The 12,805-nt window shown below is 42.0% G+C and overlaps 1 protein-coding gene across 4 annotated transcripts in view; it reads left to right on the forward strand.

The window, feature by feature from the left end:
* gabbr1b (gamma-aminobutyric acid (GABA) B receptor, 1b) overlaps nt 1-12,805 on the forward strand; it is a 134,781-nt gene that overhangs the window by 78,960 nt on the left and 43,016 nt on the right. For all 4 annotated transcript variants that reach the window (XM_084423814.1, XM_084423816.1, XM_084423815.1 and 1 more), the window contains 2 exons: nt 1,831-2,076; nt 6,507-6,570. In XM_084423814.1, coding sequence (XP_084279940.1) covers nt 1,831-2,076; nt 6,507-6,570 — 310 coding nt within the window. The remainder of the gene's footprint in view (nt 1-1,830; nt 2,077-6,506; nt 6,571-12,805) is intronic.

The raw sequence follows: 12,805 nt of genomic DNA on the forward strand, positions 1-12,805 counted from the left end.
TCCGAATCCCCTTTTGCTAGTTTAACGACGGAAAAAAGGTCGGCGTGCCCGGCACATGGTCTAAAAGGGTTGTCCCTATTCTCTTAATGAGTAATGGGTATGTTTCGGGTGTCATGTGCAATAAACCAATCAGAGTCTCATCTCCCATTCCCTTTAAAAGCCAGTTGCGCTCGCGCCATGGCAGATTCGCTATTTACATGGCGGAATTTGCCATGTAAAGAAAAACTGATAAGAATGTAAATGTGTACCTTGAAATGCAATGTACGTCACTTTGGATAAAACCGTCTGCCAAATGCATAAATGTAAATGTAAATGTAAACAACATATACAGGACATGAAAATTATAACTGCGCTGGGCTAAAACTAGCAAAAAACACTTGCGTCATGCCTGGCACTGCATTGCACCGAGTGTATGATAGGGCCCAAAATTTTCACTTGTTGGATGATAAAATGGGGGGAGGGGGGATCCATAGGCTTACACTGATGGAGAAACAAGCCATATCTGCAACCGCATAGCAACATGCTAATAACCACAAAAAACTTCAGCAACTTGAATTTTCTTTGTAAAATCTTTATTAATGTAGAATAAATTTGGCTTATTAAAAACTTATTTGGCATCAATGAATTCTGTTCTGACTGTATCTGTTGGCCATCAGCCATCCTGCTCTTTAAATGTCCTCATCGACCATTGAAAAATCCATAAAAATCAACCAACAGTGTCCTGCGTGTTCCCATATGCTGCACTGTTTACAATGACATCATCCTCAGATTAGTGTGGCATAGACAAGCTTCATTCTGTTTAGATAACCAAGTTAGATAACGTTTTCCCACTGGGAATAGCCCATAACCTACTGTTATAACTTTAGCTATTCTCAGATCTGTAAATCCGAAGAGTCCCGTAGGGGTCAGAGCATTCAGGTCCAACTGTTGTACCCCTGGGAGCGCTGGATGGACAGGTGTGAGCTCCAGGGGGGTGCTGTCTGGAGCCCACCCAACTCCGGTGCTCTGTGCTGGGAATTGGCTCGCATGCATATGTCCCTGCTGTTTTCCTGGATCCGGCGCAATCTGGGCATGTATCCAGACACCTATGCTTCAAATCTGACGTAAAAAGACAGTCATGTTGGACAGGATAATTTGTGATAAAATGCCCATGCTAGATTGCCTTAACATCACCATAATTTGTTCCCCTCATCCTTGCTTTACTGTCCCTCACTTTGAGGCTGTAATTTCAAGAAATCTGAAATGCATCTTTACGCCGTAGTTTCTATCCACACACACGCTGTTCTCCACTGTCCATTTGCATCAAGCAATCACCAGATGCCCATCTGCAGCTTGGCTCATTTCCTAAAATGCACCTGTTTGAAGAAAGGAAGGTGCCTCAGCTGTTTCTATAAGGTGTGAAAAATGTCAAGGAAATCGTTTTTTGTATGCCGCCACGATAAGAGCGCGCCAACTCTATTTCTTTTCCCAGTACCCCCTTAATGACATGGAACATCTTCAGAGTGTATGTGAAAGCGGGAGTTTATTTTTGCCGCCTCAGGTCGTGGTGTGTGTGAATGAAGATTTCACACCCAGGAGAAAAGTACCTCCGTCTATATGATGCACTCCCATGGTGATGAACTGTACTGTAACTTACCTTGACCTCTCTCTCTCGCTTTCTCGCTGCCAGAAGCCTGGCCCTTTTTTCAATTCAGTGCTTTTATAGTGACAATGATGTCATGCTTAAAATCCATCAAGCATAAGCCCTTGTTAGTGCACTACATTTTTGCCATGTTTGTACGCATCCATATGCATGCCAGATGAGACCGTATGTCCGCTCTTTTGATCCAGACCTCACAGGAGTTCCTAGCGCAGCTGATGTCCAAGCTGGGTGGGAAGAATCCAGAGGAAACTGGAGGGTTTCAGGAAGCTCCTCTGGCGTATGATGCAGTATGGGCCCTGGCTCTGGCGCTCAATAAGACAGTGGGTCCCTTGAAGGCAAAAGGCCGCAGATTGGAAGACTTTAATTACAATAACAAGGACATCACGGCAGAGATCTACAGAGCCCTCAACACTAGCTCCTTCGAGGGGGTTTCGGTGAGTGACAGCACTGGCTAAATAATAATTGGATATGAAGGTATTAAAGTCGTCATGATACCAAAGGTTCAGTAGTCAGTGGCAGTTAAATTTAATGATACGCAATTGTCATATGCAATTGTGATACCACAGCAAAAACCAAAATACTAACCAGTGTTGTTATTGTTAATAAAAAAATAACGAATAATAATAATAATACAATAAAATAAAGCAGACATAAAATAAAGAACTTAAGAAGATGAAGAACTTAAGCTTAAAAAAAGTTTATTTTTGCCCATTTCTGTGGCCTCTAAATTATCAACATGATTAAAACTGTTGACCACAATCTACTACATGAATTGTGATCTTATGACTTTTTTAGCAAGTAAAAGGCCTTTAGTATTATTCTTAGGTTGTTGTAGACATGTCTTTTTGCAGTGAAATCTTTATTGATTTTTATAAAATAACCGTAGGAATACTATATCAAATATTATACAACGTGCTTTTGAGGAAAGTTTAAAGTACATCTCTCAAACATCATTGTATTGCATTAAATAATATGCCCCCCCCCCCACCCACCCCTATAATAAAACTACAGAGCTTTGATCATAAAACTAAGCATTTCAATATTATTTTATATTCTTATATTACATATCATTGGGGGATATAGAGTGACAACTCATGTTCCCTTATCAGTCGGTCACTCTCAACGTACGCCGTGACCGACGGATAGGAATCTCGCTAGAGAGGCCAATCTACTTCGAGTTAAAGCTAAACGAGCCAATGCACATTGGCGTGCAATCATTTGCATCAGCTTTTCAGCCACGCAGCGCGGGTATATAATGAACAGAAGGTGCGATTGCACTTCAGTCTTTTGCTTCGGAGCCAAGCACTTCAATGCTCTCTGCAACTCTTCAGAAGAAGATTGTGTAACCTGAGCAATCTTTCTTTTTCAGACCTCTCCACACTGGTGCGGGTGACACAGCATAGTAGCTCTTTTTTCTCTCTTTCCTTTTTTTTTTTGTTGTCCCTCCAGCCGATATGAGGTCAGGGCACAACAGTCCCTACTTCATTGTACCCAAGAAAGGTGGTGGGTTACGGCCGATCTTGGACCTGCAAGTTTTGAATTGGAGCCACCACAAACTACCGTTCAAAATGCTCACGCAGAAACACATTTTCGAAAGCATCCATCCCCAAGATTGGTTTGCAGCGATCGACCTGAAGGACACGCGTACTTTCATGTTTCGATTCTTCCTCGACACAGGCCGTTCGAGGGTCAAGCATATCAGTACTAGGTCCTGCCCTTCGGGCTGTCCCTGTCTCCCCGTGTCTTCACGAAAGTCACGGAGGGGGCCCTTGTTTTCCATGAGAGAACCGGGCGTTTGCATCCTCAACTATCTTGACAACTGTCTCATATTAGCACACACTCGAGATCAGTTATGCGAACACAGAGACCTCGTGCTCAGGCACCTCAGCCAGTTGGGTCCTCAGGTCAACTGGGAAAAGAGCAAACTCGCCCCCATGCATAGGATTGCTTTCTCTGTATGGAGTTGGATTCGGTCGCACAGATAGCGCACCTCACAGAGCAACGCGCTCAGTCGGTGCTGAACTGCTTGAACATGTTCTTTCAGAGGCTCCTGGGGCATATGGCAACAGCAGCAGCGTTACCTCCGCTCGGACTGCTCCATATGAGACCACTTCAGCGCTGGCTTCATGGCCGAGTCCCGAGATGGGCATGGTATCACGGCACTCACCGGGTGACAATCACACCGGCATGCCACCAGACCTTCAGCCCGTGGTCAGACCCCTTGGAACAGGTGTCCAGGCATGCTGTGGTGTTCACAGATGCCTCTGCCACTGGCTGGGGTGCCACGTACAATGGGCATGCAGTGTCAGGTGCTTGGACGGGCTCCCAACTGCATTGGCACATCAACTACCTCAAGTTGCTAGCAGTACGTCTCACTCTGAGCCGCTTAAAGAGGCTGCTACAGGGCAGAGACGTGCTGGTCCGTACAGACAACACTGCGACCATTGCGTACATCAACCAACAAGGTGGTCTACTCTCCCATCGCATGTTGCAACTCACCCGCCATCTACTCCTCTGGAGTCAAAAGCATCTGAGGTTGCTTCGAGCCATGTATGTCCCCGGTGTGCTCAACCGTGTGGCCAACGAGCTATCACGAGCTGTGCTCCTGGGAGAATGTGCTCCACCCCCAGGCGGTTCAGCTGATCTGGAGAGAGTTCAGGGAGGCTCAGGTAGACCTGTTCGCCTCCTCAGAGACCTCCCACTGCTGGCTGTTTTACTCCCTGACCGAGGGAACACTGAGCACACAGCTGGCCCGGGGCCTCCGCAAATATGTGTTTCCCCCAGTGAGCCTACTTGAGCAGACACTGTGCAAAGTCAGGGAGGACGAGGAGCAGGTCCTTCTGGTGGCTCCCTATTGGCCCACCCGGACCTGGTTCCCAGAACTCATGCTCCTCGTGACAGTCCCTCCCTGGCCCATTCCTCTGAGGAAGGACCTTCTGACTCAGAGACGGGACAACCTATGGCACCCGTGTCCAGACCTCTGGAAACTCCATGTCTGGTCCCTGGACGGGACGCGGAGGTTCTAGGTGAATTACCCGCAGAGGTACTGAGCACCATCACTTCTGCGCGAGCGCCGTCTACGAGACGTGCGTACGCCTTGAAGTGGAACCTGTTTGTCGAGTGGTGTACTTCTCGCCGAGAGGACCCCCGAAGATGTTCGATAGGGTCCGTGCTTTCCTACTTGCAGCAAGGGTTGGAGCGAAGGCTGCCTCCCTCCACCCTCAAAGTACATGCTGCCACTATTTCAGCATATCACGACCACATAGATGGCAAATAAGTTGGAAAGCACGACCTGGTCGTCAGGTTCCTTAGGGAGGCGTGACGGTTAAACCCTGGCACACTCCTCGGCACTGACACGTGGCTCCTCGCTAACAGATATCTGTAGAGCTGCGGGCTGGGCGACACCTAACACGTTCGCTAGATTTTATAGCCTACGTGTAGAGCCAGTCTCCTCCCGTGTTCTCATCCTAAACAGGTAGAAGCACTGAGAGGCCCGGCTCTGTCAGCTTGCTGCACCCTACTGTGCTCCTTATTTTTCCAGAGTGAAAAACCTGTGAGTCCTCCAACAACCTCGGCCCGGACATGGCAGGGCGTCCGGTGCCAGGCCTTTATCCATTGAATCTTTGAGAACCGGGTTTAGGCTGGGTTCCATATGTGTAACCCTACGGGATCCCATATGTGTATCCTTCCACGGCTGCTCCTAATCGAAGCCTGTGTCTTTCCCTTGGGCTAAGTCACCCAATATTCATATGCAGTACAACCTTCGGGCTAGTCCATATGTATTTTTCCACATAAGTCCTCAAAGAATGTGGCTTCCGCAGTGTTCCCCTTCCCATAGAAAGAGCACGCTTTCCCAGTGTTATTCAATAATCTCACTGTATGGGTTATCACGGAAAAATAGTGACAGATACACTCTGTGTAAGCCCTCTCCTATCGTACTTCCAGGCAAGAATGGATAGAGGCTTACACAGGGCGCTGGATGGGGTGCAGCAGCTGTGGTGCTTTGGTAGGGATTCCTATCCGTCAATCACGACGTACGCCGAGAGTGACCGACTGATAAGGGAATGTCTCGGTTACATATGGTAACCCTCGTTCCTTGAAGGAGGGAACAGAGACGTCCCGTCGCCACATCTGCTGTTGCCTGCCGGGGCGGTCAGCTTATCTAGCGTGGCTCCTCAGCAAAAAACTGAAGTACAATCACACCTGCTGCTCATTATATACCCGCGCTGCGTGGCTGAACAGCTGATGCAAATGATTGCACGCCAATGTGCATTGGGTTGTTTAGTTTCACTCGAAGTAGATTGGCCTCTGGCGAGATTCCTATCTGTCGGTCACGACGTACGTCTCTGTTCCCTCCTTCAGGGAACTCGTGACGTTTATATGATTTTATGTAAGTAGTATTCTATACTGTTATAGAGATCTCACTGATTTACATTACCACCTTTCATCTTAATTTTTGGTCAAACTGTATAAATACAGTACCTAAATATAAGCTCCATATTCTCCTATATCATACTGTATGAGCCATAAAAGCATGAAATATCAAATATGATACTGAACACACAAAAAACACATGCAAAATGTTTTTATCTTTCTTAGATTTTCTTTATATTTTGTCTAAAGGTTCAGTAAACGTTTAAAAAAGATGACTATTATTTTATGACTATTATTTCATATGTCAGGTTTTACAGGGTTAAAGTAAAAATTAAATGAAAACTGAAAATACAAAAATAAAAGCTAATTTAATATATTAAAAAATACCATAATAGCATATAAATAATACTAAAATAACACTGATGCTAACAAACTCAATTTAAGAGAGAAGTATACACAGAGCTATACAAATTTTTTCGTTCTCTCTCAGGGTCATGTGGTGTTTGACGCCCAGGGCTCCAGAATGGCATGGACCCTCATTGAGCAACTGCAAGGTGAGCAAAATAAAAGTCATTTTATGATTTACTTTGAAAACTCTAAGGTACAGATAATAAAGGGTAACTTATGGCGCTTTTCCACTGCATGGTACGGCACGGTTCGGCTCGGTATGGTTCGACTCAGCGCGGAACGGTTCGGCTCGCTTCGCTTTTCCACTGCGTGGTACGACTCGACTCGGTACGGCACGGTTCGGTTCGCTTTAGCTCGGTTGCTTTTCCATTGCAGTTAGTACCGCTTCAAAATGGGTGGGACTGATCGTTATAGTTGCCGCCTCTACTGCCATGACATCATCATAAACGCGCCACATTTCAAACGCACAACACAGGGGATGGTGCTCTTGATTCTCGGCATGTGGATGTTTTTAAATTAAATTAAACGTTCTTATAATGGTTTACTATATGGAAGGAAAATTCTTAACGTGTAATTAAACGTTGCGTTCATATTCTGGGCTCATCTGATTTTTTGTACATAGCATAGCCTACTTTATGATTTTAGTATCATAATGATTAATAAATGCACGCACAATTATCCGTGAACTTGATTTGAACAAATGCCTTTCAACTTGTGTGTGCAAAATTCAGAATTAAATGAATGTGCAGCAATCTTTACAAATAGAGAGTCTAGGCCTAATGTAGCCTACTGTTTTAAACTACTGCCATTAAAAAAGCGCATTTAATGTTAATGTTATGTTATTTTTTTCTATCTGCCTATGTTGATTATGAAAAGTGAACAGCACGAGACGAGTAGAGAGACATGGAGCGAGTCAGACATAATTTTGACCACTTCATTAAGTTTTGTTCACTTTGTTTTCTTTAAAGTGAATTTCGTTTTGTATAAATTGTATCTTAATTTTAATAATTTTTTCATCAAACAATTGCCTGGATTGAATTAAGATGCAAAATAGACAATTTAACCATTGAGGCGCCCGAGCGGTCACTTGCATTGTACGTTAACTGGAGCGCATCTCATCCTCAAATACACAAAGCTTGAAATGTCTTTAAACGAAATAATTCAAAACAAAAAGAAATAGGCTACTCTCTTATGTAATCCATTATGTGCATTTCTCTCTATAGGCGCGTTTACTACAAATATGGCGATCGTCAACTTCATCTTTGCCATGCACAGACAGAAAACACTATTTTATAAATAAAAATCAGTGCACGCGTTTTAATAAAATTAAAACTTTAATTGTGATCATTAAAATAATTGAATATTAAATAATTTGTGGCCAATTTTTGCTCATTTATTAATAGTATATATATATAGGCTATATATAGGCCTAATTTTATTAAATTGAACAAGCGCAAAATTCAGCATTCAATCAAATATTCAAAAAGACTTAATAATAATAATGTTATTTCAACATAATATCTCGTTATTTCGACATAATGTGCGTGCAACAAGCAAGATGTGCGTTTGTAAATCCGGGGACGCGTGCACTGATTTTTATTTATAAAATAGTGTTTTCTGTCAGTGTCTGGCAAAGATGAAGTTGACGATCACCATATTCGTAGTAAACGCGCCTATAGAGAGAAATAACATTATTATTAAGTCTTTTTGAATATTTGATTGAATGCTGAATTTTGCACTTGTTCAATTTAATAAAATTAAAACTTTAATTGTGATCATTAAAATAATTGAATATTAAATATTTTGTGGCCAAGTTTTTCTCATTTATTAATTATATATCTATCTATATATATCTATCTATATATATATATATATATATATATATATATACACACACATATGTGTGTGTGTGCCCTCAGCACATGCGTTAAAAATTATCCGGCGCCGCCCCTGACTGCAAGAAACAGTTTACAAGAAACTTTTTAACTGCAAGACACTACAGCGTTGGCTGTTGTCTACTGGCTATTTAAATCTAGCGGGTTTGTCTCGTGCATGGTCTCGTGTCGCAAATACAATGACACTGGTAGTGACGATTCTGTCTGACCAATCAGTGATTTTCAGTGTTTTCACGTCACATTTTAGTACCGGTACGGTACGCTTGGAACCTCAACAGAGGTGGTACCATTTAAAGCGAGCCGAAGCGAGCCGTACCGTACCGTACCATGCAGTGGAAATGCGCCATAAGCGTGCCGTACCGAACCGAGCCGTACCGTACCATGCAGTGGAAAAGCGCCAAAGCGTGCCGTACCGAACCGAGCCGTACCGTACCATGCAGTGGAAAAGCGCCAAAGCGTGCCGTACCGAACCGAGCCGTACCGTACCATGCAGTGGAAAAGCGCGAGTGAGTGTGGACAGCAGATGTAGTCCGTATGCATGGTTGCTTCTGCTCAATTCTGAAATGATGAACGACTCTGTGATCAGTGTTCTCGCTCCATTTGGAGAGTAGCACAGGTGCCAGGTAAAACACTGTTTTTCCTGGGTTCAAACACTCCAGAGCTGTAATCATTTTGCAAAAAAAGCCAGAGAACCGAAGCTTGAGTTGTTTTTAGCTCACTATCTTTTTTTTCTCAGCTCTCATGCACACTCAAAAAATTATTAAAGAGACAAAAATTACATGTGCATGAAAACGTAATAAAATTCACTGAATATTTCAGTAGACATGGTGGTTCAGAAGAAGCCGTTCTCATATCCAAGCTAAAACATTTTTTTAAACCTATTTTTGTCAGTTTTTACATTTAAGATCAATCAATTTGAAGTGAAGTGACGTGAAGTCCAAGTATGGCAACCCATACTCGAAATTTGTCCTCTGCATTTAACCCATCCAAGTTAGTGCAAACACATTAGGAGTAGTGAGTAGTGAATACACACACTGAAAACTGTGACACACACGGAGCAGTGGGCAGCCATTTTGCTGTGGTGCCAGTAAGCCCCTCCCCTCGAATGCAGATGCGCCAATGGCAGTTGAGTAGCTTTCAGTGCCATAGAGAAACATTGGAAGATCCAATGCTTTCATCGTTTTGATGGTGTTTATGCTACAAAAATGGTAAAACGATGTGCCTGGGGTACTTGTAACACTGACTCCCGATATCCCGAGAGGATGGGCATGGGTATTCATGTTTTGAATCACTGTAATGTGCGCATGTTCACCAGTGCGTTTCAAAAGATAATATTTGCGTGAATGGACCAATTATCTGCGACTGAAGCCCGGTTAATTTATCACTGATGTGTGCGCAGTACCCTGGTTCTATAAGGATTCAACCCCAATCCCAATAAAGACGAAAACGTTCATTTTCTGGTTGTCATACTCTCATTAAGTTACAATTAAAATCAGTGAGTCCATGCTAACGTACAAACATACGTTAACTGTACAGTGTAGGTCAAAAACACATAAATGAAGGTCTACAATTCAGTGCCTCTCCATATTAAACTAGTTAAATGTAAATTAATTTAATCTCACCCTGCGGTACATGGGTGTTGTTCATCTGCGATCGTGACGACCGTAACATGAGGCTTCTCCCACTTGCATTGTGATCTGTAAACCCTTGCTTCCCAATTTATCTAGTTACTCTCACCATGTTTATTTTAAAATCTTTTATATATCCCTCGATGGGATACTTAAGTCCCACATGAATGCTCTTTGACAAGAGGTGGTCCTTCTGTGTCCAAAATTGATCAAAAACATCTTGGGACAAGGTTTTCACACTGACAGCTGTCATTGTAAGACAGTTGGTAACTCCGTTTGTTTGTCCGGGGCTTAGCGATAGGTCAATTGGGTGTTAGGTGCCTTGCTCAAGGGCACCTCAGTCATTTCCTGCTAGTATTGAGAATCGAACGTCCGACTATCCAACCATTAGGCCACGACTGCCCTTTTTGGGAATAAAGTTTTAAAGTTTTTTGGATATTTATTCTTAATGGTAATTCTTCATTTATTCTTTTACTTTTCACTTGCTGATACAACATTGGTCTTTGTCTTTATACTGACACCAGATGCAGTGTCATGCAAAAGTGAAAAGTTTCAGTTTCCGATGCCATTATGGGTGTAATTGTCACTCATGATTTGGCCTTTGAAAATGTTCAATGATGCTGTGAACTTTAATATAGTAAGTACAGTTGTGGTCAGAATTAATGGCACCACTGGTAAATATAATTAAAAATGGCTGTAAAAAATAAATCTGCATTGTTTATCCTTTTGATCTTTCATTCAAAAATGTGCAAACATCTAATCTTTCATTGAAGTAAAATAATTGAAAGTGCGGGGGAAATCACATTATGAAATTAATGTTTTTCTCCAAAACACGTTGGCCACAAATTTTGGCACCCTTTTAATAAATACTTTTTGCAATCTCCTTTTGCCAAGATAACAGCTCTGAGTTTTCTCCTATAATGCCTGATGAGTTTGGAGAACACCTAACAAGAGATCAGAGAACATTCCTCCATACAGAATCTCTCCAGATCCTGCAGATTCCCAGCTCCATGTTGCTGCTTCTCCTCTTCAGTTCAACCCTGTCATTTTCTATAGGGTTCAGGTCAGGGAACTGGGACAGCCATGGCAGAAGCTTCATTTTGTGCTCATTGACACATTTTTGTGTAGATTTTTTTTGTTTGTTTTGGATCATTGTCCTGATGGAAGATCCAACCATGGCCCATTATAAGATTTCTAGCAGAAGAGATTTTTTATCTGTTGATATTTTATAGAATCCACGATGCCATGTATCTGAACAAGATGTCCAGGACCCCCAGCAGAAAAATAGGCTTCTGACCCCAAGACTCAACTAATCTCTGCAATTCTTCATCTGTGATCCTTGGAGAGTCTTTGGCCACTCAAACTTTCCTCCTCACCATACATTAAGACAATATAGACACACGTCCTCTTCTTGGCAGATTCGTAACATCTTTAGTTGATTGGAACTTCTTAATTACTGCCCTGATGGTCAAAATGGGGATTTTCAATTCTTTAGCTATTTTCTTACAGTCACTTTCTATTTTGTGATACTCAACAATCTTATTCTATAAAACAAAACTATATTCTGTGGTTTTACTCATTGTGATGGATGATTAAGGGAATTTGGCTTTTGTGTTTCCTCATATTTAAACTCCTGTGAAACAAGGAACAAAATTTCATGTTCCTAGTCACCCTGGTGTGCTAAAAAAAAAGGTAAATATTAATGGGAATATACTTCAGAGATATTTTACTCGTAAAAAAAATCTAGGGGTGCCAATAATTGTGGCCAACGTGTTTTGGAGAAAAACATTTATTTCATAATGTGATTTCCCCCCCATATTCAATTATTTTACTTCAATGAAAGGGTAGATTTTAGCAAATTTTTGGAATGAAAGATCAAAAGGATAAACAATGCAGATTTATTTTTTACAGCCATTTTTGATCATATTTACCAGGGGTGCCATTAATTCTGACCATTAGTTATCTGCTGTTAATTTGATCTTAACATGGCACCACTCTTTAAATCTTTTCTAGGTCACTTTTATGACTGGATGATTCTTCATCTCATATGAGTCTATCATTTTTAACATATTTTCAAAAAAGCCATTGATTTCTTTAGGTGTAAAACTTTTCAAAGAGAATAAATGCACACTTAGTTCACCCTGAACAAAAGTTAGGATTTAAAAAGAAGCAAGAGTTACTTATGGCAGAAGTCACTTGTTGTAGGTGTTTAAGGTGTATATGTGTCTTACATTAACAATGGCTGCTTTATATTCCATGCAGAGCCTTTGGCTGTGTGTTTTTTGCTTGTACATTCTGTTTCAAGTCCCTCACCACTTAATATGAGGTCTTGGATTTCGCTTTTCCAATCGATATCCCAAAATTTCTTTTTTTTTTGACTATTTTTGTGGTTTTGCTTGAGGGGGTTTGAGTCATTTTATTGCAAGATCTGCTTTGTACATGTCTATATTTCAGCTTTTGCATTTTGACAGATGGTCCCACATGGTCTAGTCCTCTGGTACAATGTGGGATTCATGGTTTACCCTGTGATGCCAAGCTGACAGGCCCTGAGGCAGAAAGTAACCCAAAACCAAAAAAGCTTCCACCAGCACACTTTACAGTTGCTACGAGGGTCTTTTTATCAAAGCAGTCAAAGCAATTTTAACATGACGTCATGTCTAAGTGTTACAGGTGAGGCTTCCTCTCCGCTTCCTCCAAATCACCAGAGGGAGCTCTCACCAGAATATTGACTGTTGCTATTTTATGAAGGTAAAATAGTAGCAAAACTCGAGAGCACGTAGATGTGAATTTGAGAACTTGTACAATAAATATTGGTACTTGTACATGAACATTTACACTCACAGCTCCAATGTGAAAAC

This window comes from Rutilus rutilus (genome assembly GCF_951802725.1).
Source record: "Rutilus rutilus genome assembly, chromosome: 11".
NCBI classification, from domain to species: domain Eukaryota; kingdom Metazoa; phylum Chordata; class Actinopteri; order Cypriniformes; family Leuciscidae; genus Rutilus; species Rutilus rutilus.